The sequence below is a fragment of the Hippoglossus hippoglossus genome, chromosome 1 (genome assembly GCF_009819705.1).
Source record: "Hippoglossus hippoglossus isolate fHipHip1 chromosome 1, fHipHip1.pri, whole genome shotgun sequence".
Taxonomy (NCBI): domain Eukaryota; kingdom Metazoa; phylum Chordata; class Actinopteri; order Pleuronectiformes; family Pleuronectidae; genus Hippoglossus; species Hippoglossus hippoglossus.
The window spans coordinates 15,086,305-15,111,157 of record NC_047151.1 but is presented as its reverse complement, the minus strand read 5'-3'; the positions used below and the strand labels follow the sequence as shown (position 1 = coordinate 15,111,157).

Below are 24,853 nucleotides of genomic sequence, written 5' to 3'. Positions count from 1 at the left end.
CACAGTAGACTTCATATGGGACTATGGTGCGGAATATGTATGATGCGTAGCGGTCAGCCCTGGGATTTCCTGAGCTTCGTTTGCAGTTGTTGTAAAGCACTTTTTCCAACTGGGAATTGATCGTGCGGAGAAAAATGTCAGCTCTGCATTTCCCCTCACTGAAGTCTGACAGCTTTTTTGCCATGGCAATGTGACGTGACATATCTATGTCCTCTTCCTCCTCCATTTTCTCTTCTTTCATCTTCTTCTGAATAGACAGTGCAGCAGTCTTACCAACAGAGGGCGCCACTCCTTCACTGGGCACAGGCTGTGGTTCGACTGTCTGCCGACGGAGCACGCTGTTGGGAGGAGAGGTGCAGTTTTAACTACACTCTGCACTGCCTGAGGACACGCTCAGGCTTCACATTGTAGAACGTCACAAGACTCAGGACCTGGACCCACGCGTGGTTATTTTGCAGGTGCAAAACACAAACTGGGGCATGTGTTTGTATATTCCAAACCAGTCTTAAGAAATATTTGGAGTGAGCATAAGAGTTTAAAAAAAGCTGATCCTGAAAAAATCGAACCACAGACACGGAATCTTGGGTTTCCAAAAAGGTATGGATTTGGAGGATGTAAGGATTCTTTATTCTATCCTTTAGTTTTAAATTCAGCCTTTAGTGATTACAGATAGCAACCTGGGACAATGTCAACTAGACACGTTGTGAACGGCTCAGTGTGTATTTCTGGCTTCAGTCCGGTATTGTCACGTTCATACAAAGGCCAAATTATATTCACACAATACCAAAGAGCACACACTGCTGTATTCAAAGAAAAACATGTTCAAACACATGCTGTGAATTTTGAAAACTCAAATTATTTTATCACATATTGTAAGGATCTGGCAAACGGGAACTTGCAGTGAAGTGATCAGAATCAAATAAACCCTGTTAATGTATGTTTAAGTATATACTGGTTGAAAGGGAAATAGGAATGAAACTGCTCTAGGCATGGACACTTACCGATGAACTTGAGGGTTGTTTGCAACTGCGGCAGTCTTGGCAGCAGCAGCAGCGGCAGCAGCAGCGGCAGCAGCAGCGGCGGTAAGTGCCTGAGGAAATCAGATGAGGTGTTTTCAGAAAACGTTGCTGGCTAACCAGATAGAACGATTTTACAGAAATAAACCCAAATACAAAAAAGGATTAAGTGTCGTACCTCTTGTTTCCTTTTGTTCTCCGATGCCTGATTAGCTTCACCAAACTTTTTTGCTAATCGAGCTATTTTGGCCTAAAAAAAACATAGAAAGGTGGACTTTAGATTCGATCCTTGATAACCGTAAGGAGTGAATTACAACTACATAGAACTTATCATTAAAAACACATCTTACATTGCTGCATGTGAAATTTACTTCAGATAACAATATCATCTACTTACTTGGAGTGTGTTAATGACAGTTTGGTGTTTGGTGGCACAGTCGAGCTTGTCTACTCTGTCCTTGAGTTCTTGGAAATGCTTGTCAAAAATTGTCAGCTCCAAGACCCTCAACCGTTCATCCACTAGTTGCTGCACAATCTGAGAAAGAAGATCATGTAAAGGAGGGAAGAAAAGCACAACTATTAAAGTCCATTGCCACCGAAGCAGAGTTCATTTAGTTAGCTTAGACTTTAGGATCAAGTTTGAAAAGCAGCAGTTTATAGTTGCACACCAACCTTTTCAAGTTTGTGGTGACTACCAGCTTTTGCAGTGATTTTAAGTTCCAACTGAGCCTCCAACTCCTCATGCTCCACCTTCGGCCTCTTCCCCTCTCTTTTCACCGTTTGTCCATCTTTTTCCGTACCCTCTGATAAAGTGCGTTTCAGTCCCGAGGTCGAGCCCTTGTCCTCTTGCACTAGGAGGAAAAAATAAGACAAAGACCTGCTTACTTACATGTTCAATGTCCTAAATCTGAACAAAGAACTTAGACCACACTAACATCTGATGGATTTCTGGTGTTTACATGGGTTTTCAGTCTGTGTATTACTACATTTCTACATCAGTTCATCTTCAAAAAGAATTATAGATATGTCATATCGATTTTATGGACCACTTTATGTTAGATTTGTCCTTTTAAGGATGACTTCATAGCTACACATTAAAAATAGCCTTTTAGCTAACTCTGTCGCCTTTACAGCAATGTTTATTAATATGTACTGTCCCTATTAAATAAATCCACAAATAAATAGAACTGAATGTTCAACTGGACAGGAAAGCAATTATAAAGTGGACTCTGATCAGAAACTAGAGAACAGTGACATAATGATGTGAACAGAATACATTTCTCATGATACAGAGGAAAATTAAATTAAAAGGTCATGATTGCAGTGATGTAGTGTTACATTGTTGGATAATAAAAGGTTGTCCAACTTCCAACTTCAAGCACTTCCACACTAAAAATTGATTGTACCTTATTTCCCTGCACCGTATAATAAATCATCATTTAGTATTGCATGAAAGTGCTCTAATTATCCTTACACGAATATCTATTAAACATTAAGTCTTGCAAACTGTGAGCTTCCTTTGTAGCATCTTAATGTGGAATTCGATATTACACATCAAAGTCAATTTTTAAGTCAGTCAAAAAGGCGTAACCCGAAAACAGATGCGCATCACCCTCAATGAAACATGTCAAATGTGACAAAAATGGCAGTTTTTGGAGTTTGATCCATACAGGGGTCATGCGGATAATTTGGTTTGTCCATTAAATCCATCTCCCGTGGTCGACCACCTTGCAATAATAAATTGTCTGAGTCCTCTTATGAGTTGTAACAGGTAACAGAGCCTACAACTGTTTCCCTGGCCTTTGATTTCATGACTACATCAGTGAAAATTAAAAATAAGAACCGTATTGAAGGACATATCTCATATTTCACATAATTTTTTATATTTCTACTGATCTTTGCGTATGTGAAAAAATGTCCACTTTCTCATACCTGTATTCGATGGCGGAGTGGATGATGGTCGAGATGGTTTTGTGATTTTTCCGATGCTAGGTTTTTTCACTTTGGTCTCCACTTTTACTGAGTCCACCTCCATCTTTTCCTCACCGATGGATCCTTTCTTCACATCTTCTTTGTTGTCCTTCTCTTCTTTTATGTTATCCTTTTTGATGGCTTTGTCTTGTGTTAGATCCGCACCAGAGGACGAAGCTGGATGAGACGAGGAGGAACAAGAAGGAGAGGAATCGGAAGTTATAGATCTAGGCGAAGAAGGCTTTTCATCTTTCATTTTGGCTGCAGAGGCCTCAGGGTCCGCGGCCTTTGTAGCATCACTATCTGTGTCCACTGGTTTTGTGCAGTCAGATACTGGAGGTGGCACTGGCGAACATGGAACCAAACCTTTAGTGGAATCCTTCTTCGAATCCACAGCTGGGTCCTCCACTGTAGTCTGTTTCTCCTGGGGATAAGAATAAATAGATAATTATTGTAAAATTTTGAGACTCACAGTCTGAACAACTCCATTATAAACCAACTAAATTGAACAATTGAAAACAATATTGCTTTGTTTATAGTGAAGAGGAAAACTTTCCTAAAAGTTTTAAAGCATTTACCTCTTTCTTTTCCACCTCTGGAATCATTTCAGTGTCTTTTTCCTGGTTTTCCTTTGATTTCGTCGGTGCTAGTGTAACAGCGTCACTTAATGACGGCAACAGGGACCCTTTTTTCTCCTCTTCCTTATCCTCCATCTTTTTCAGTTCAAAGTTTAGAGAGTGGAATGGTGATGTAGGAGATGTGGTGGGAGTTTCATCCTTTGTTTTGGGACTTTGTGAAGAGCCAGGGGAGGGTGACAGGTTTAGGGACAGGAAAGGAGCAGGAGAGGCAGGTGATGTAGCATGAGGGGAGTTTGAGTCCGAGATGTTGTTTTGCTCTTTGTCCCCTGCTTTTTGTCCGTCCTCTTTGTGAGTGCCGTTCATTAGTGGTGGCGGAGATGGGTTGGACAATCCCGGAGCGGCCGTCAACAAAGTGCTGTGAAGACTCTCCAGCTGCTGTCGATCACTGATCTTCATGGTTTTCCTGGCACGGAAGATTTTCTTCTTCTCTTCTGTCACAACGACTTCCATTGCTGCCTGCAGAGGAGAGGAGAGATTACATGCCATCAAAGGGCGTGATTAGTCTGGAAAAGATCTAAAACTCCACAGTTAGAGCTGCAAGACCAAACAGCACAGTATCTACCGCTTATGAACCTGTCCTGAACGTTACGCACTGCAAAGCACAGAAATGGCTGCAGAGTTTCTGAGGAAACACTAGAGGTCACTGTAGAGCCCTGTGGCTTCCTTGTTTTTTTCTTTTCTAGAAGGTTCTTCCTTCTCAGTAATCTGCATACCAAACTGGTCGGTTCCCCAAAAACCTGTTTCTTTACCACAAATTTGACTCAGCAATTAAGCCAGATCAGACCGATCTTTACTGCCTGATTACAGACTGCTGTATCTGTCCTGAATTGACCACAGTCAAGGTGCAGCTCAGTGTGCCAAAAGACCCTTTTTCATGTCAGTCTCAAAAACTGTAACTGGTCTGACAAATTCCCCTTGCCTTCATTTTCTGATTGAACTTTCATGTTTACCTAAGCCCCGATCCAGAGAACAGAAATGACATTGAAGTTAACAACAGCAGCAACCCGACCTTTCTCCCATCCCCCCACCCTCCTATTGGTTCAATCCCCAGCAAATCAGAGTGGACCAACAGGGACCGTGTTGGCAGCAGTAAAGAGGTTATGCAAAACATGGAAGGATTTTCCGTACAGAGTTCTGGTGGTTGCACAAACTGCAGTGTTGAGGCTAGGTGTCCTGTTTTAAGTGTAATCATTCATTTCATGTATATGAATTTCATTCATGTTTACAGTATTTATTTCAAGGGAGCATGTGTGCTGTAAGGGACTGTGCTTAGCTGCAGTACAATTCTCATTTCTAAGTTCAGCACCACTCAAGAAATGTGCTATGATATTAAGTAACGTTCAGTATGTAAACTAATTAAAACATGCATGAATAACTCACCTTCAAGCTGAAAGGACCGCAGTCATAGATTTAGATGAGAATTCTTTGACAACCTAAAAAAAGAGAAAAAAATTGGAAAATTGTAAATGACTGCTTCTAACTATTACTACAGGATCAAGTAGGTATGAGACCAACAGACCAAGCCAATCAAAGTGGCCCTGTATTTAGCTTCACTGAATTATGAGGGTCTGTTTTTATCCCTGTAGCAACTGAGCCATTAACTTCAAAATGAGCCCTAAACTTCAAAGACACCTATATATATATATTTGAAGGGTAACTACAAATTTAATCAAACTGGACATTCAATTCTGTTGATGACAATAAAATACATCAATACAGGCTAAAACATGTTGGACTAGAGGAATTGGGCATTGCTTACAAAGTGTCACAACTGAGTTTTGCAAACAATACATTAAACAAGGACTCATTTGTATTTCTCCTGAGCATAAACAAAGATCAAAGAAGCTTTCATACAAATCGCTTTAACCATATTTCATTGAATTTAAGCTCATAAATGTGCAGCCACAGGGGTTTGGTGACGCAGTGTGGTAATGCACCTTGATGTTGGTTGCCACCGCCAATAAACCGGAAGAAGAAGAAGAAGAAGAAGAAGAAGAACTTTTACAGCATTGTTTACCCGCAAGACTGTAGTTGACAGTGGACTAGGTGTATGCTGGCACTGTAAAGCTGAGTGCATACACACAACATCCCTACTCTGCTTTCATATCAGTAAGTAGGCTCCCTGCAGTATCCTTAAAATTCCTCATTGTAAAAAACAAGTGAGACAAAACTTATTGCATAAAATAATGGAACCTGAAAAAGCATCATGCACACTCAGCATAAACAAAAAATGCGGTGCAAAAAGCGAGCACGATCTCTGCTACACTCCACATTCCAATGTTATTGCACACTGCGCAGAGCACAATCCCCCCTCCCCCATCCTGCGGCCTCATTTACTGCGCCTGGATTCAGTGCAGAAACTCAAAATGGCCGTCAGCTCTGCTTTTTGCTGCCAGCCTGAGCTCTCTGTAGCTAGCTGAGCAGGATTCTCCATCAGATGTATCAGGTGGCCGCAGCACCCTGCTAAATTAGAATTTTGCTGTTGAACTCGAAGCTTCACCAAGCTCGCAGGGTAAACAAAGTGAAGAAATGTATATAAACTTAATTATACTAAACAAAAGATGTATATAAGCCATGTTACAATTCTACAAATAACAATCATAAATGTTCATCTGTCCAATACTATAATACAAGCTGCAGCTAAGCCACAACCAGTATTTTTGCAAGTTGACAGTTGCAGTTTAAATCTTGTTTTTTATGGTTTATTTATGCAATGTTCATAAACTATGAAACCATAGTAACCTCCTTTTACATTGAGCTTACATCAAGTTACCAGTTAATAAGCACATAATCAGAAATAGAGTTTTCTGCAGCTACGTCAGTGAGTCCTCCACTGAACCTGACTGGTCGAACACGCATGTGACGACAGTAACACACAGAATAGAAGGCTTACCTACCTTTCTGCATGTTATCATTATTTATTTTAAAACTTGTTTGATTGGATTTTACCTAATATCTTTTCAGTCAAGCTAAGTGAACTAGACTACCATGCGTCACAATAATTTGTGTCACATGTGCATAGAGGCATCTGGACAGGGATGACCATTTATTTTCTCTCAAGCTACAAAATCGCTGTATGTTTTTATTTAAGTACTTTGCCTCTGCAACCCGGTTTCAACTACAAGTGATAGCTGATGAGTGGCTGCTTTACCATCACAAACTGTCCCAAACTCTGTCAAACTAGACATGTAACTAAAAAACTCCAAATAACAGAGCAGAGTGACTTTGGGGTCAGTGCAGCAGCAGGAGACAAAATTAAGCTTGTGTGATGCCAAGCAAGCAAAAACACAACATTTCAATCTTGCAGGCACTAGGAATCAAGATGATTTTAGTCCACTAACCCAAAGTAGAGGCCATTTCTGGATGGGCTACTGTACATGGACATGCATTTACAACTTGCAACCAAAAAATGTTGGTGGGGTTGTTTTCCCTGGCCAACAGGTTAAAGAGGTACCGGTACAAATGAGAGCATTTTTAATGACTGAGTTTCTGACCTGTGGATACTAATCCATTTCCAATCTTGGTTTATTGTAAACCACCCATTTTCAAAAACATATCCTTGTGCTCCATCAAACACTGGAACCTGTTCCTAACACGCAGATCTCTCTGAGTATGGGTGAACCACGGTGTGGCGTGAACAAATAAAGAGCATCCCCCAAGTTCATTGATACCCACACTAACTGTATGCGTCACCGACCGATCAATGAGGGCCAGTTTTGCCTAAAATAAAATCAAGCACCATTTTAAAGGTGAATTGTAGCTCCGCCGTGTTGTTTTGTGAAAACTGCAGATGTTTTCTTCAGTTAGTCCATGTGACAAGTGATGAGGTTTCCTGCATCTTCGTCAAAGCTTTCCGCCACAACACACTGACATCTAACACTCACACAATATACCTACCACTATGACACCCCATTAAAATACTGGGGTAGCAAATGTGCGTCTATCTGAATGAGTGCAATTTTGTGGATTTGATATGCAGCCCAACAGAACTGCATAAGGATTATATGACACAAATAAGAGAATGAATGGCAAACATTATGATCGCTCGCACTAGAAATGCTTTATACCGGGAGGATATTTGTGAGATTCACAAACAGAGCGAATATCGCACCAATACAAATGTGTTGACATTGCTATAAATATATATACATGTAGATTTTCCTGTGTGCATGAACACTCGAGGAAATGACTTCAGTTATTGATCCCGATGTGAATGCAACCAGTTACAGTGATGTTTAAAACAGCATGGTTCCTCCTGACATCATCCAGGTGACAGAAAGCCTCTTGTGACATTGTTGCAGCTTGTTTCTGAGAATTGTCGGCAAACTCCCTGACACGAGTGTTTCTTATTGAAAAGAAAAAGACAAACCAATCGAAGTATAAGCCAAACCTCTGCTTTCTTCAACTAGCATAGCACCCTCTTCATGTATCAAAAGCTAACCTTGACAAAAGAGTGAAGCTTACACAGATGTAAAAAGAGATAGAAATGTGAAACATGCTTGAAAAAGAAGAAATGGTGACCTTTAGCAGGATGTGTGGGTTTGGGCCTTCCACGTATTTGTTGATTGTGGGAGCCGATAACAGCTGAAAGGCCAGCAGGAGAACATAAAAGAAAGGAGGAGGGGCTCGATTAGGACTAGTCCATCTTGTTTCTTGCAGAGGTATGTTCTATAAAAGGGTGTCTCGCCTACCTGAGCCTATAACTGGTGATAAATAAACCTCCTAAAAGGATACTTTAACTCCTGACAAAGCAGTGTGCTGTAAAGCATAGTATGAAAAATCTTTTTTTATTTTTATTATCTGTCTGATAACATCTATCAAGTGCATGATAACTTGCAGGTACAACAAATACACACAAATCAATGTTTGTGTCTACAACATTCTCAAGCACAGCGTGGTGATGTCAACCCTAGCTAGCAGCGCACAGACAGAGGGGAAGTACACTGCACAGGCTGTTGCTAGGCAACACCCATCCCCCAACTCTAGCACAAACTAGTCCACAGTATGGAAATCTACAGCCAGCACGGACTAAACCATTCTGACTAAGGGTGGAGGGGGGTTGTCCTTTCTACATAACACCATAGTCAAACAAAGTTTTCTGATTGAAAAAAAAAAGGTCAATGACACTGTAACACAGAAAGTTTTGATGAGTACAGTGCTTTTTTGTGCGAAGATTCACACAAAACTCAGTTACAAATGTTGAACTGTATTTCTATTGTTTCAATGTTATTGTTTTAAGATATTTTTTTCCGGTTGTGCAAGAGTTTATTTTCTGCATAGTCAAAAAACAATGCGTCTAGACAGCCCAAAATAGCTTTAAATGAACCACTTCACTAGAGTTGACACTATCTCCTCTTGCTCTTTCAGCTCAATCTTTGACAGATTTGATCTGTACTACATACAAGGTTACCCGAGGAACTACGAGCACTAAAGTCAGTACTTGGTTAGCCTCAGCCTGCTATTATCCCTCTAATGACTTGACCAGTGTGGACTGCAGAGGACCAACCTCAGGCTGTAATATGATCTCTCATATTTATCCCATTCGACGACGGTTATGTAAAGTGCAGAATTTAAAAAATTCTAATTAATAGGTTAAATTAATGCTTTGTCACCAGACCTGGAGGAACTAAATCATACGGTCTCTAAACTGTGGAAATGCTAATAAGGATCCCTATCTTGCCACTGTGGTGTTTTTTTGGACAAGGGTATGGTAAGTCACTATGTCTCAGCAGAACTGAGGAAAGTTGATGGCACCGATGGTTTTACAGCTTAATTTTAATGTTCCACAGCATAAAAACACATCCTCTTTTATCCTGCACAGCTCGTCCTGCTGCACATCCTAGGTTCTTCTCGTATAATTTACCAAGTCAAGTTAAGTTACCACTTTCAAAACAGAACAACACAAGATAAAGTTTAGTTTTGACTTTCGGAGTAAGAAGAATATTCTAGAAATCTAATCGACAGAGTTTTCCATAAGGTTTCAAGCAGCTCTGTCTCCCACTCCTGCACAGCTTGTATTAATGGGAGCAAATTAATGACATAAAAAGAAACTCAACGTAAAATAATAACGATGGAAAACATCTTAAATAAATGATAAAAAGTTCACGTTTGACAAGAAGACGTAAGAGACTCCGACCATCCATAAGATGTAAGATAACCAATCTGTTCAGCTTATCAATTGACCACGTGGCTAACAAGCCAGAGAAGGTCAAAGGTTTAGGGAAGTGAGCCACTGTTACATGGTTCCATTCAACTAAAAGCCAGGATATACTTTTTTAAACAACGAAGCCTCCATAAATGCCTTTCTGTGGTAACAATGACAAACCAAATAATTTAACTATCTAATTATATGTTTTATCACGTAACAACCAGCAAGACACAGGTCAAATAAAACCACTTTAAAACAACAAAACAGCACAACATGCACTATAGGCAGTGCCTAGCTAGCAGCGTTCAGCCAGCGCTAAACTGCATACCCACAGTCCACTCAACCTAGAAACAGCTGCACCCACCCTCCCCCATCTCCCTCTCTTTCTCTCTCTCTCTCTCTCTCTCTTTCTCACACACATACACACACAGAGACATACACACACATTGTCGCCCTCTTTCACTCTCTGGAACAGCCTCTCCTCGTCAAGCATGGACTGAACCATTATGAGGGAGTGGGTGTGGGAGCATTGAAAACAAAAGGCATAAAGTACAAAATATATTTTAACAGTGTAATGCAGTTACAGATTTAACAAAAGAGTACAAAAAGTTGTATTTTCTTGAGTTTTCACGTAAAATGCTACTGTTAAGTGTTTTTTTTGGTGTGGGTGCTTTGATGTTTTTCTTAATATTAGTCAGTATAAGCCAAATAAGAACTTTTCTTAGAAACACAAATATAACCGATTTTCACAATTAACTAAAATTACCACATTGGAGACTGATAGATTGGTCAGAAAAAAACTACATGAGGCATTTGTTTGTATTAAGTAGTCTTCATAAAATGCAAGAAGTCACAGTCCCATGCTAGCTGCGCAAATCAAGAAATTAGAGCACAGCCTGTCACAGTCAGCAGCCTCTATCCACCCAGCCTCTCCCACAGCAGGGAGGGCTGCTGTTAAACAGACTGAACCATTCCGGCAGGGGGGTGTTTTTTTTACCCAAGAGGAACAAAGAACACCCACTTACAAGCTACTAAATATAGATACTCCACTTTCTTCCTTTTAAGGATTGCACCAAAAATGTTCTTTTATTGTCATATAAAAGTAGTTTCCTGATTTGACTAGTTGAGATTAAAAACCAACAGATAAATAGCACAGGTAGTAGTAGACAGGAACTGTGATTTGTGATGACATTTAACTTTTATTCTAAAACTTTACCTGTCTTCATCAAAAACCCTGTTGTGAGAATAAATAAAACCTTGCTGTGCGTTGTCTGCCCATCCCCCCTTTCTGCTACTGCAGAAACACAAAATGGCCACCAGCGCTGCTGCGAGAAGCATGCTGAGCACAGGCATGAGCAGATCCTATAACAAACTCCGCCTACTTGAGAAAAAAACAAGTACCGAGTGACTGCAGAAAGCTCCATACTTGTGCAGGAATCTTGAGGGAAAACTGAACAAAAGCCATCTTCTACCCCAGCACATTTATTTTAAAGGATTTAATCTCTGTCACCTTAGTCCTGGTTCAGGATTTCACAGATGTCTTGTGTTCACTGTTCAGCAACATCCTGAGCTTGTAACAGAATAGTTAACAAAAATATCCCGTCCAAAAAGATCTATACTGCTTAATGTCTTAGGAATTTAAGTCCACACTCCTTTTCTCCTTCAGGCTTTCTAAAATACTTTGATCTATACGCCTGACACTTCGTCAGACCGAGGAAGCTGTTGGTCAATATTACTTATTAACCAACCACTAAAAATGAACAGTTATCAGTTATGAGACATTTCCTATGGAAGCTAAACACTGAGAGATAAACAAGATGTCAGCCTGTGAGAACAGAGCCCGCATTCCAACCTTACTGCGCACTGTGCGCAGTCTTTCCTACCCCACCCTCCCTGCCTGCATCTGGATCCACTGAAACTCAAAATGGCCACCTGGGTCTGCTGTTTGCAGCCACACTGAGCCTTTAGAGAGGGCTACATCTCCTACACCATCCTATCATGTTACAGCAGCACCACATCAGTGAAAATAACTCCAATGGGCATAATTCTCAAAAAAGGAGAATAGACCCACCACATTTTTAGCTGAATGAAATCAAAGCACATTTTAAACAATGCTTCTAAAGCAGGTAGCTTATGTGGCTGTCACACCTATCAGACCTTCACTCTATTTTAAGTGTTTGTAAGGGGCTGACCCAAACATCGTCAGTTTCACGCTGTAAGCTGCTAAAAGGCTATTTGCATTTCCTATTTTGAACACAGAATCCCTATTAGTAAGACTGCCTTATTTAATTTGTACACTGTCTTTATTGTACCGGCTGTTTCTCACAAACATTATTATGGTCGGTATCATCTCTGTTTCCACTGATCAGATCAGTGAATATGCATGGCCTGTTTTGATTCGTTAGTAATGAGATTCTGAATTTATTTATTAATTTCAAATCCAGCTATGGGTTTAAATGTTAAGGGTGATGTTGCTGAGCGGATTTTAGATTTAGCCACATCGGACATTCCGTTCGCATGATCGCCACCTTTTTTTTTGTTGCATTTCTCTCTCTGAGCTCCATTGTCAATAGATGGACTGAAAACTCTGAATTGCTCAGGAGTGTGTGGATGTGTAAATCTATCAGTTATAGATTATCTCTGTGCGACTGACAACCACCACAAGAGGGTACCCTGTCTATCCCCCTTTACATTCAAGGAGGGGATTCAGTTTCTTATGACCTTGAACACGGTAAGAGATACCAAAACTATTATTCAACTATTCACTTATACCATAGCTCCATTAATCAACTTTGAACAATTAAGAGACATGTAAACAAATTAAATGAACTAACTGGAAAAACATTAATCATGTGAATACCATACTTGAGTGGATTTACTCCTTTTTTCACTGTGCACTTGATATTAATTGCACTCATGGCCTAAAGAAAAAACTTGGACCACACACACCATACCATTTAACCTACTGCAGTCTTTTTTATGCTTTCTCTTTAAGACCAGACTCTTTAAGTTTGCTGCTATCTGACAACTAAGAACCTGAATAGAACCAAGACTTTGTGGTATTCTATGCTACAGCTGATTATTGATCTTCCCTCTGACATTTGTTCATATATGTCTATGTCTATTTGTGTCCCATTTTCCATCCAGTCAGGTGTGGGCATTTCCTCTTCATATTAAATTAGCAAACAAAAGTTATTTTCTTAGCCTACCATTGCCCAGACGCTGTACGCGTGATTTGTTTTTTCTTTCCATTACATGAGCGGAGACTAGCAAAGGCTGGGTAGAAGGAAAACGGAGAAGAAAAGTAGGGGGGGGGAGGGGTTGGGTAGGGGACGCAACCAAGTGTTTCCCTGTGAATAAAGCAAGCACATGGTGAGGCTCGTTCTGTGGCTTAAAAAAATAGTCATGAATTAATAAATACTGACCAACACATTACATACAAAACATCCAGCAATGTTCTATGAAATTATAGTAAGAAAACACCTTTGGTCAATTTCAGAACTGAATTTATTTGTATGCATTTGCTGCTTGTTAGGTAAAAATAACATCCTAGAGGCCATTCCCAGATATACTGTGGTCCACAAAAAGTATTGCATGAGCTATAGCTAGCACCACACTGTCAGATCTAAGTCCACAGCCTGACACAGAGCGCCAACAACCCCTCCCCCACACCAGCAGGCTGTTCCAGACTGAGTTTTACAGCCAAGCATGGATTAAACCATTGCAGTAGAAGGGTGTTCTCACCAACAAGGGAGGGAGCTAGAGAGGAGGGTGACAAATTCAAAGCTCTGCAAGCAATTCAAGCTCTGTAGCTAGACGTTCAAAACTAAATTAGCCTGTGTTGCGCAGGGAAACATTTAAAATGTATTCTTGTTCTCTTATATTGATGAATATTCCACACCTGGGCACGAAAAGGAGCTCATACTCCTGGAGCAATTTGACAAAATTGTATCTCTGTCTCTGTCGCAGTAACTCATCTATGATTTTCTCTCTGAATGTGGCACATAACTTAGAAGTTTATTACATGAAAATCCAGACAAGACAGACATCACATTTATCATGGAAGTTTAAATCCAATGCTACAAGCTGCCTTTTCCCTCACTGCCTAAAACACACATTTGGGTAGAGTAGAGAGTTAATATGAGCAAAATGCACATCACTTTCTGTTACAAACTGTCATAACAAAGAGCAAAAACATTTCCTTAAATTAATGATTTAAATTAGTCAACAAGCTAGCCTACCATACACATTCCCCTCCCCCACTCCTTTCCCTTTGATGGATTGTTTGCAGTGAACGCTCTAGCACAAAATGGCTGCTGCAGTACGCAGGAAGAGCAGACAGGATCCCTTTTAACATGAATCGGGCTGCCTTTGCCTGCGTGATTCTTTTGATCTTCAAAGGGTAACATATTTGTGTATCTGAGGAAGACTTATTTGATCTGCAGCACTTGTTGAATATTAATTAAGACTTTCAGCTCTGGGTACAATTGTGCTACCATTTTCTACATACAAGTAATGAACATTTTGGACATCACAGAAAATTAAATCCAATATCAATATCTATATTGCAGTTTGTGGGGTGGAGAAGTATGGAGATCTGGAGGCAAGGCCATCTCTCCCATTTAGAGTATAGGGGTTTCTGGAACGCATACACACACGCCATTTGTTTCATCCAGAAGTGACATGATTTGCTCTACTTGTTAATATTACTGCTTAGGGCTGAAATAATACTTTGAAATGTCACATTTAATCATCTGCGACACATGAACAATACCTGATTATCCAAGTAGTAAGGAGGGGGAGCAAGCAATACAAAATCAAGGTCTTAAGCAATACTGTGATTTTGCGGATCCTTGCTACTGTCTCTTGAAATGACATAAATTTGTCAATCATCCCTGCTTGCGATATATTATTTTTGAGTTGACGGCAAGGGGAAAAGATTTGGGATCTATGATTGTCAAAATCTTCCTCTTTCTTTTTAGTACGACAGAAGCTATGTCCACACGTCCAATACACTTCTTTTAAAATGAAAACAATCTCTATACAGTTAAACGTGTTAGCTTAGTATCAGAAATAATCTCTGTAATTTGCTAGTTTACAATAGTTGCCTTGCATGGATAAACAAAATCAACTATGTTCGCTATATAATCTGTCCTCATTATGCAAAAAACATGGTTATAAACAGAAGAAAACAGCATGGGGGTTAAGGGGTAGACTATGTTGCAGAGATATTTTTTTTATATCTTATACTTAAATCTCTTTAAACAATGATCAAGTCCACAATGTTCAAGCATTGCTTGACTATATGGCTAAGAGGACAAAAACTGTGTCCCAATTCTGGTGCCGCACCTTTTGAAGGCTGCATTTCAAGCCAGATTGTTTCACAGTAGCAAGACAAGGCTTTCCAACTTTGAGGGCACCTTCAAATGTGGCTGACATGAGTCCTTCAATTCCTGAGCAAGGAGGGGTTACATTGCGGACCAGTGATGAAGCTAAAAAGGTAGCTTTGAGGACAGTCGAGCTGCAGTAAGTGCAGCAACTCAAAGTAGCTAAGGATGCAATGGTAAGGAAAGTAGGTGACACAACCCTTCCCTTTTACCATGATGCACATCATAGCATTGTGCCAGAAAACATAAACTAGCGTGTCTACCTGTGTGTCATGTTTACATCACTGCTGATCAGAACTGGAGATGACCGTAGAATCACTAGACCCATAAATAACTGCCAGCCAGGTGTTCTAACGCCGGGTTTACACCGGACGCTGAAGCGCAGCGCCGCGCCATTCTCAAGCGCGCAGCCGCCTGGCTGTTCACACGGGACGCGCATTTCTCCGCGCCGGTCAGCCCGCGATTCTGATTTCTCTGCTTGTTGTTGTACCCGTTGAATGTCGGGGTTCAGGGGTAAATGATGGTCTTCATAGCCCCCCCACCCCTCTCTTTCTCTCTCTGTCTATCTGCTTGTGTGCTTGTAGTGGATGGGCAGAGGGGGACATTTAATTATGTGATTGGGAAAATTGGGAAAATTAAAACTCCAGGACAACAGAAGGGGAATACAAAGTATGGGATGCATATTTGATAATTTATATCATATAAAATATGTAATTTATATCGTTTAAAATCATTTTTCAGTGTGTTTCCTGGCGCGATACACTCGCGGCAAGCAGAAAAAATTTACTCGACGCCGAAACCATCACTGCAGGGTGCAGGGTGCAGGGCGCAAGGCGCCCATGGCGCGGCGCATCGCAGCCGATGTGAACAGCACATTTGTGTAACAGGGGGGCGGATAGGAGGCGCCTGGCTTTTCTTGGCGCTGCGCGGCGCTTCAGCGTCCGGTGTAAACCCGGCGTTACACTTCATGCAGCTCCTGCCTTGACCAATGCAACTCCGTCCTTATGAGTACTTGCATATGACACAGGGCGTACCACTTGGAACTTGTCCAGAATAATGCCGCCCATTCATTTTCCCCACACCTTTCTTATTTAGCTTGCTGGCTTCCTGTTGCAGCTCGCATGAAGTTCTGCTGCTAGCCTTCAGGGCAGTGAAGGGAACTGCACAGTGTCACAGAATCATCCATGGGAGAGAGGCAGAACTCGCAATACTACCTGCCCTATTTACCCCATTCTTGGGTGCTAATGAGAGCATGTATTCAGATTCTGCCACATTCATTAAACAAAGTTTAACTTTTGGGTTTCTCGTTGAATCAAAATTCTCCCCCTTATAGGTCAACTCTCCCATCATCACGGGACAAGACTCCCCCATTCTGTGACAAGGTTCTGCTCTGCTGTTGCAATGAGAAGGAACTATTGAATGTGGGCAATACCATTGATTCACGAGTATTAGCAAAATGGGTTTTATACCTATAAAAAATGGAATAGATAGTGGGCCTGGTGGGTAAGTTATGTAATCGGTGTATGCCTGAACCCTGTGCAACACCAATTATATGTCAACTGCTGCAACCCTACTTTCCATCACCAAGCCGTGATTAAATGCTCTACTCTGACAAAACCATAGAAATTCTTTGTCCTTCGGTGACTGGCTACACCGTCACTTAGAGGACAGTGTAGCATATCTTTTTGCTATTGAGTGTAAAAGCACTTTTTGTCAGTTTGCAAAAGGGCATCTGCCATTTACCAGTAGTATGATGCGTATGTATCAAAATCAAGCACTCACTGTTTTCTATGGAACTCTGCACGTATGGGCCAATGTTTTAATGTAGTTGCTAATCTTTTGTACTGATTCAAGATTATCAATTCATGTTTCCTGCCCATTAAAGCCTCAAAAGTGCTTTTTGCAGAATGTGGCCAGGGTTTCATCCAACTGCCTTAAACTGGTACTGTTACATATTCAGAAACCTTTTATGGGCAAAATATATGCTTTGAGTCACAATTGTACATGAGTTGGATTTAAGCTGTATAATTAGGACAGAATAAACCGCATGGGCCAGAATAAACAGCTGCATAAATGGATAAGAGATAAATAACGTAAAGTCACAAAATACACACAACAAATGACTAACAACCACCATTATTGATCACTATGATTTTCGTAGGCTACAGTTGAAGGGAAAGGCAGAGCCATCGCAGCATGGCCAGGGTCTTCGGCTCTCTAGCCTCACCTCAAACTACTTGCTTGCCCATGAAGAAACTGCTCCTCAGGAACTACTATGCTTTATTGCATAATGTTGTTCAGACAACTCAAGCTTGCAGACAACTCCAAACAGGTCAGCCTTTTAAGAGACATATCCAAGCATGACCAAATTGCAATCACCTGTGACTATAGATCAATTTTCTGAAAATCCTTCCATTATGTGAAGTCGCCCTGTCCGCTGGGTGAAGATGTCTGCGACAGGCGCAGGCAGCTGCAGACCCAGAATGAGCGGGAGATAAGGCCAATTGATAGTTCTACGGTGATTTAACACCATAGCCCTCTTGGTAGCATGTCTCGTTCATGTCTCTCATTGTCCAGACAATCACACAAAACGCCTCCTGTGGCCTAAATAAGTTCAATGGTTGTACATATGATCTTGTCCTATATCTTCTCATTTCTGTGTTGCAGTAATATCAGTAGAAGTAATTGTTCAAGATTTATTAGGTCCAAGTCCAACATAACCCACTTAGTTTCATCCGCCAATGTTTAAGCTAGACACAGTGGCAAAAACAACAGTGTTTGGCAGAAAAATTACATAGAGACACAGACACACCAGAACATTTGCTAGCAATGGCGTTATTCACTTGTGTACAATACAGCCTAGGCCCTACATCAATCACATGCTTCATGGGCAAACAGAGGCAGCTGCCTGGAGGAGACAGTCCTGGCCCAGTCTGTCTCCACGATAAAGTCATCTTCTTCCTTCTGCTCAAAAGTAGTGAATTTCTAACCAACAGTAACATAATATGTAACAGTCTCTGTTTCATATTTAGATCTTTAGTGTCACCCCTGAATGTCCTGCTAAACCCCATTCCAAAAAATTGGACTGTTCAAGTATTGCTTGATAGTGCATATGAAAAATTGGAAAAAATAGACAAATATTTGTATTGAGCAGCCAAATCTGATATGAATGAAAAAATTCTCTTGTTATATTGTTCACAAACTGTACCTACTTCTGATGCATTTTATGGGTAAAATTAAGAGCAGCCCTAAACCTTTGAGGAGGAAGGGTGGAAGGAATGTTTATCCACATGTGAACAATACGCGTAAAGACAACAAAGGTCTCCAAAAGCCACAATGAAAAGAGATCAGGAAAGCAGAGCGATGCAACACGGAAGAGCCATTAACGACTGGATTTTTGCCATGCCTTCAAGTGTGGCCATTTGGAACACCTTTCTTTTCGTTTGTTTCAAGCATTACCAACCCTTAAGAGCACCATCCCAAACATGGACTGACACAACCAGGTATCTACACACTAAAGAAAGCAAAGCTGATTCTATAAAGCCAAATCAATGTAAAGATTTATGACACTCAAACATCTATGACATGAACACATCATTGACACAAACACATCAGTGCACGAATAATCACAACAGCGTAGGCTGCTAGCCTCTTCATTGATCCTATGCGGAAGTATAAACCAGGCTTAAGGCAGTGCATATCTTTGTTCTGTCATCTACGATAATGCTTCTAACATGTGACAGACGCAAAAATGACCCAAAAAATTTAAAGGAAAACAAATATCTCCCTGTGAAAATACGGTGACACACACATAGAAGAGTTTGCTGTGATAAGAGCCGACGACGGTGTCGGGGTGCTGTAAATATGATCCTGTGATCTCCGCAGAGGAATTAATACGTTTCTTCCAGCCTCTGTCTGCTGCAACATATGCTGGATATTTATTTACTCATCCATGCAAATATAAGGAGGGAGAAAGCTACTCTGATTCTTGCAGTGACTATAAATAGATTATTTTTGTTGCTCTTTTTCTTTACAGATCGCGAAAAAAATGTTTTAATACAAAAATAAGCTAGTTTGAAGCAAGTTTATGAAACATGATTGATTCCTTTGTGAAAAAAACAACTGTTTATGAAACAGTGTTCCTAGTAAGGCCAACAGAAAGACATGCATTATATTTCTCTCTGCATGATCTGTTGTGGTCTTCACATTAATCTATAAAAAAAATGTTGATGTCATGTTGAAAGTGCATCAGAAATGTTACTAGATCAAACTTTGTTAGACTGCTGCCATCAATTGGGCACCGAATCAGACATACAAGCAACATATTAAATCACAATCATGTTTTCGTAATGGTACATGTCTGAAAGAGTGGATTGGCTTTGTGCCACTAAAAATTCCAGCAGTGGCCTGCCACGATTACATGAATGGAACAGCCACACTGAGACATACTGCATTAGGCAATGAGAGTGGTTGGAGAACTGGAGGTGTACATGTGTGCAAGCCTGCACATATATCTGCTCTCGTCCTAACCTCTCACTAAAAGTACAAACACTGAAAAAATCGGTGTTTTAGAGTGGCTTAAAACATGTCTGAGAAATTTTTGAACACATTTTGAGGACAACCAATTTCCAACACAATTGAATTGTCAATATGTAAAACATACATGTTGCAAGCGTCACTGTGGTCCAATAAAATCTAATATCAGGATAAAATCTGTGTACCAAGACTGTTTCAATATAGAGGGGCCTGCCTTATATATTATGGCCCATGTACAGAATGAAAAACACTTTAATGATTGACTAATTATCAGCATGACAAGATATAAATGATGAATAATAAACAAGGACATATTGAGAGCGAACCGAGATCTAATTTCTTATCTCTGTCATGTTCAGCGCGATTCAAAGGAACCGGCTGGAACTGGTTGAAACTGGTTGAAACTGGTTCTTATGGACTTGGTATTCTTTGAAAAACTTAGAGATAAAAGACAAATTTCAGGGGGAAGAAACTACTTTTCTACAATAAAAGGAGAATTGGAACCAGCTATCACCCCTTAACTGATAAACATCTACAGTGTTTGTAAAAATGTCAATAAAACAAGATAAAATTAAGATAAGATCAGACACCAACAAATTGCAGCTTATATCTTGCTCCCAGTTATATGGTCAAAACCATATTAAACATTTTAATCAATATTTATATACCAATAGAGCCACAAGTGTTTGTATTGCATAATATGAACACTTTGTTGTTCATAAATAAAAATAATAAAGGCTGAGTTTCAAAACCAACAGTATTCAGAAAGTACAGTTTGTTACGTGTGTGGGAAACAATGAAAAGCTGCATTGGCGGATCACAGACCATGTTCATAGTTTCCCTTAAGTGTGTGCATATTGTAGCTGTTTTATCAAGTGGCTGGTTTCTCACTCAGCCATTGTGTGTGACAATTTCTTATCATATAAATTACAGTTACAAAACATCTGGCAGGATAACCATATGTTCTCCAACATACAATACCAATGAGCTAATGTGACAAAGATGCAGCTGAAATGATGAGCATTGCACTTTCCCTTTTAACAATCCTTCCTGAACCCCAAACAGTCACAAGCATCTCAGCTATGTGGTAGAATTCACCATTAGCATGTATAGCTGAATAAACACACAATTTTTGTTTTACTTTTAATGAACCCAGTGGGGGTCATGGATCAACACTTTGCACCACACTGACAAACGCTCTGCAACAAACCTGTTTAAAGCAGGATTGAGAGAATTCCAGTACCAAGCACATGCACTGTTATTGTTCTCCATGTGGAGGACATTTGGAGGTCTTGCTGTTAAATTATTGCCAAAGAGAACCTAAATATTTCCTACATCCTCATTTATCAATTTGAAGAGCCTAGCTCTGCAAATTGTTGTTTAAGGTGAACGATCAATAGGAAGTTCTCATCAATTGTCCTGTATGAGAGCTTCAGCCAATGAGAAAAAAAATCTTAACATCTACACGAATGCTTCTTGAAAAATGTGGGTGGAGCCTCTCAAGCCTGCTTCCTCTTCAGCAGAGAAAAGAACACACTGCAATGAATTACAAGAGCACAACGTGGGCGCTCCCACTGGGTGAAGGGGGGAGGGGAAGCTATAAAGAGGGCTGTACCATAATCCATGAGGTAAACGCAAACCTGAAACACCTCACTTTTTTATGGACTAAATAAAGTCAACTTTTTAAAACATCATAAATAAACTGAAAATGTTCAGTTTCTGCAGACTGCCTGAGATTCCCAAACTGTGGCTGACTGATCCCCCTCAGGTTGAAAGAACAAACATTGATCAGTTATCTGTACGTCAGTTTACCTAAATCAAAAAGGATCCAGATTTGGTTCCTCTGTCAGAAACCCACAGGACAGGGTCATAAACAACTGAACTCTTGTATTACCACTGACATTAGGCCACACCCACATCCTAGGGCAGTGTGGCGCATGGAAAATTACTGGGCCGTACCACTTTACACCAAGAGGGGGGGGGGTTTAAGCTGCATTGAAGTGAATGCAGCAGATCCTTTATCACTATGGAGCATTTTTGTCTTCTTTGCTATTTAGGCCCCCATTTTGTGATGATTTTCATTTAGGGAACACTCCCTCTCAGAATTTGCTTCAAATCACAGAAGTATTTAAATGAAGCAAAAGTATTTTATAAAGCTCCATTAAGGGTGATTATTAAGTAATAAAACAAATGTTATTATTTTAAACACAAACTACTTTCATATTTTCTCAGTGACCACTAATCAAAAATCTATCTTCCTTCCTGCCCGTCCCCCAATGTGACACCTCTGCAGTATGCTGGGTGTGCACAACACAACATGGCCGCTTCATCCACATGGTACGGCTGGGCCACTTCGGAAACTTTAGTGAAGAACAAATACATCCAAAACCCAAACCTACTTCACCAGTCGCTATACGAGGAAGTCACTGATTTACAAGAAGAAAGTATTTGATTACTTATGTCAGACTGTAGCCAACATGAGTGGTGTGAGGGTTTCTCACACCTGAACAGAAAAAGGACTGAGGTAGATTTCTCTTTAAGTGCACATGGAATGTGTATGAATTTGTGTGCGAGCATTCGTCAACCACAATACAACAACGTGGTGTCACCTCTAAAGAGCAGCTATGTGTGAGTTATTTTATTTTTAACATTAAACAAAAAAAAAATCAAAGGGCACCATACCAGCGTAATATGAAAAAAATACCTAAATGGGATTTGTAGTGTAATATCAGTAAGATCTTATACCCAATTGGCGATCCAGACATTTTTACGAGACCAATTTACGTAATCGCGACACTCGCGAGACAATTTCCACAAAAGCTAAATTTAAAGAGCGATGACAGATCTGCTTTGTGAAAGTCTTTTTTAAAGGTAGAAAGGGAAAAAAACATTAATATTACTTATTTATTAACTTTTTATTCAAGCTAACATCGCAAGTGCTAGCTAACTTTGCTTTCTGCTACAATCGCAACCAGTGGGGGCTAACTGTACAAACATGTACCAAAAACAGAGGGAAAACCACTTTTGAATAATTCATAGCCACATGTTCATATTCATAAGCCAAGATTGCAAAAAGTATATTTTCTATTTAGGTTATATAAAATGGCATGTCAGAGCTACATAGCTAGCATGCTAGCTGCAATACCACGACTTACCGCCTCGCCGAGCGATGTTCCCGCGATTATCCGGCTGTGACCGACGGGCTCCTCCTGCTCCACAACCCGCTGCTGTGCTGTGCTCCGTCGCGATCAGGATGTGGAATCAGCGCTGCATCAAATCCACCGGATCGAAAACACCGGGAAAACTAGTGAGCTGAGCCCCGACAACAACTGTGTATGGGGTGCATCCACGGCGGCTGCTCTCGTTGCGCTCACAGACAGACTCCTCCTCCTTTCGTACTCAAAATGTGCACCACGGACGTACGTCAGCGTCGGTGGTGGCGGCAGGCGGGAGAAAGGGGGAGGTTGATCCACAGACGCAGAGCAGTCGCGTCGATCCGCCGTCGCGATGTAAACCTAAGTTCTTCCTCTCGGTCTCTCCACAGGCTGGAGGCGGTAAGGTAGGTATCCAGGACGGTGTGTGTGAGTGTGTGCGGATCGGGCTGCAGCAGCACCTCAGCCTCCTGTAGCCGAACTGCAGCGTGGAGGAAACAACCGCACACAGGAGACGGTTTGGAGTAGGGACCATTAGGAGAGGGAGGGGTGTTCGATTCGACCACGGCCGACAGAGAACCGGGCTGAGGGGGGAGGGGTTAGACGGAGGAGGAGGAGGAGCCAGAGCAACAACAGACTGAACAGTCTGTGTCTGCAAACTTCCCCACAGACACTGGCGTCAGTGTGGGTCTGTAGCGTGTCTCTTATTGTTGCTGTGTGAGCCTGGTCCTGTCTGTGAGTCACTACAGACAACAACTCAGTTTCCTCTGATGGTATGGCTTTAATGTCAATGTACAAAAAAATTGCTAAATCGAGACTAAAAACAGGCAAACCAAAGGTAATAGGGAGAATACTAACCTATTTAAAGAGCCTGCAGTATAAATAATTCAAATTATAATGTATAATACATTTTAGTCTGATTTTACAGCGCAGCTTATTTGTTAGTTACACTTTTATGAATGGATTCTCACAACAAGACAGGATGATCTGTTCTTCTCAACCTCCTGAAAAACCCCATTACATTAATGAAGAGCTTATAATCTCTAGTTGTCTCCTGACATGTAACATTAAACATGTCAGCCATTTTGTTAACTCACTTCTGAGTTTGAAACTTGTCGTTCCCCAGCTGGCCAGCAGAGGGCTCGCCATGGTGATGGTCTGATCTTCGAGAGCGATATGTATGACCCTGTCCACAAGGGATAGCCTGTGCTCCCACTGTGGTCTGTGTCATCATGGCTAGTACTCTTGCATGTTGTGTGCTCATAACATGAAATAAACATCCATGTGATCAGGAGAGGGAGTTGCTAGGAAAGCCGTGCGCTCCCTTACCCTGTGCTCTTCTTCTCTCCTCTCATACACTCGCACACATCAGACAAGGTCTGGAGAGCTGGTCTAACAGAAAGACGCTAGAGTATCTCTTGTCACCTACACATGTGGGGAAATCCAGCCAGGATATGCTGTAATGCATTTCTTCCATGGAATCAATGGCAATGTGCATTTCTCTATATGACAGCTTTTTGCAGATCACAGACAATACAGCAGGCGTGATAATCACAAGATACAGCCGGTGATACCAATGATACAACAGGAACTGCTACAAAACCCCATGTGTTTTTTTTGTGTTTTTTTCCCGAATCGTCAGTAAATCACGATAAAAATCCAAACAAGGAAACACATTTATCGCAATGGTTGAAGAAGAATTCGTACATACGTTTTTAATATAATCAATAATGTGACAGCAACGAAGTGTAATGTGAGGAAGGAAGCGTGTTTACCAAACATTAACCAAAGCGATCTACCCTGTCTAATCGAGCCAGTCAAAGGCAGACTGCTCAAACTGGTTATTTGAATTTACAGTATGATGTCTCACATTTATTAATTTATAAGACCACAGTTTATTGCCAACTGACATGCACAGAAACTTGGACAAGAAATCTTTGTCACAGTAAGTATTCTCTATTCCATGTGTCAGCAATATATGTAAAAAATGTTGTTGTACGATCAG

The 24,853-nt window shown here is 40.8% G+C and overlaps 1 protein-coding gene across 3 annotated transcripts in view; it reads right to left on the bottom strand.

The window, feature by feature from the left end:
- atf7ip (activating transcription factor 7 interacting protein) overlaps positions 1–23,486 on the bottom strand; it is a 29,155-nt gene extending 5,669 nt beyond the window's left edge. Inside the window, exons 1-9 of one of the 3 annotated variants that reach the window (XM_034601617.1) lie at positions 22,852–23,486; positions 5,006–5,058; positions 3,566–4,081; positions 3,354–3,411; positions 2,949–3,164; positions 1,689–1,867; positions 1,414–1,551; positions 1,195–1,266; positions 1,002–1,090 (exon numbers count right to left, since the gene is read on the bottom strand). In XM_034601617.1, coding sequence (XP_034457508.1) covers positions 1,002–1,090; positions 1,195–1,266; positions 1,414–1,551; positions 1,689–1,867; positions 2,949–3,164; positions 3,354–3,411; positions 3,566–4,075 — 1,262 coding nt within the window. In that variant the 5' untranslated portion in view covers positions 4,076–4,081; positions 5,006–5,058; positions 22,852–23,486. Of the gene's footprint in view, positions 1–1,001; positions 1,091–1,184; positions 1,267–1,413; positions 1,552–1,688; positions 1,868–2,948; positions 3,412–3,565; positions 4,082–5,005; positions 5,059–22,851 lie in introns of all 3 variants that reach the window. The other 2 variants (XM_034600815.1, XM_034599979.1) reach the window with 2 other exon arrangements.
- Positions 23,487–24,853: the final 1,367 nt, after the last annotated feature.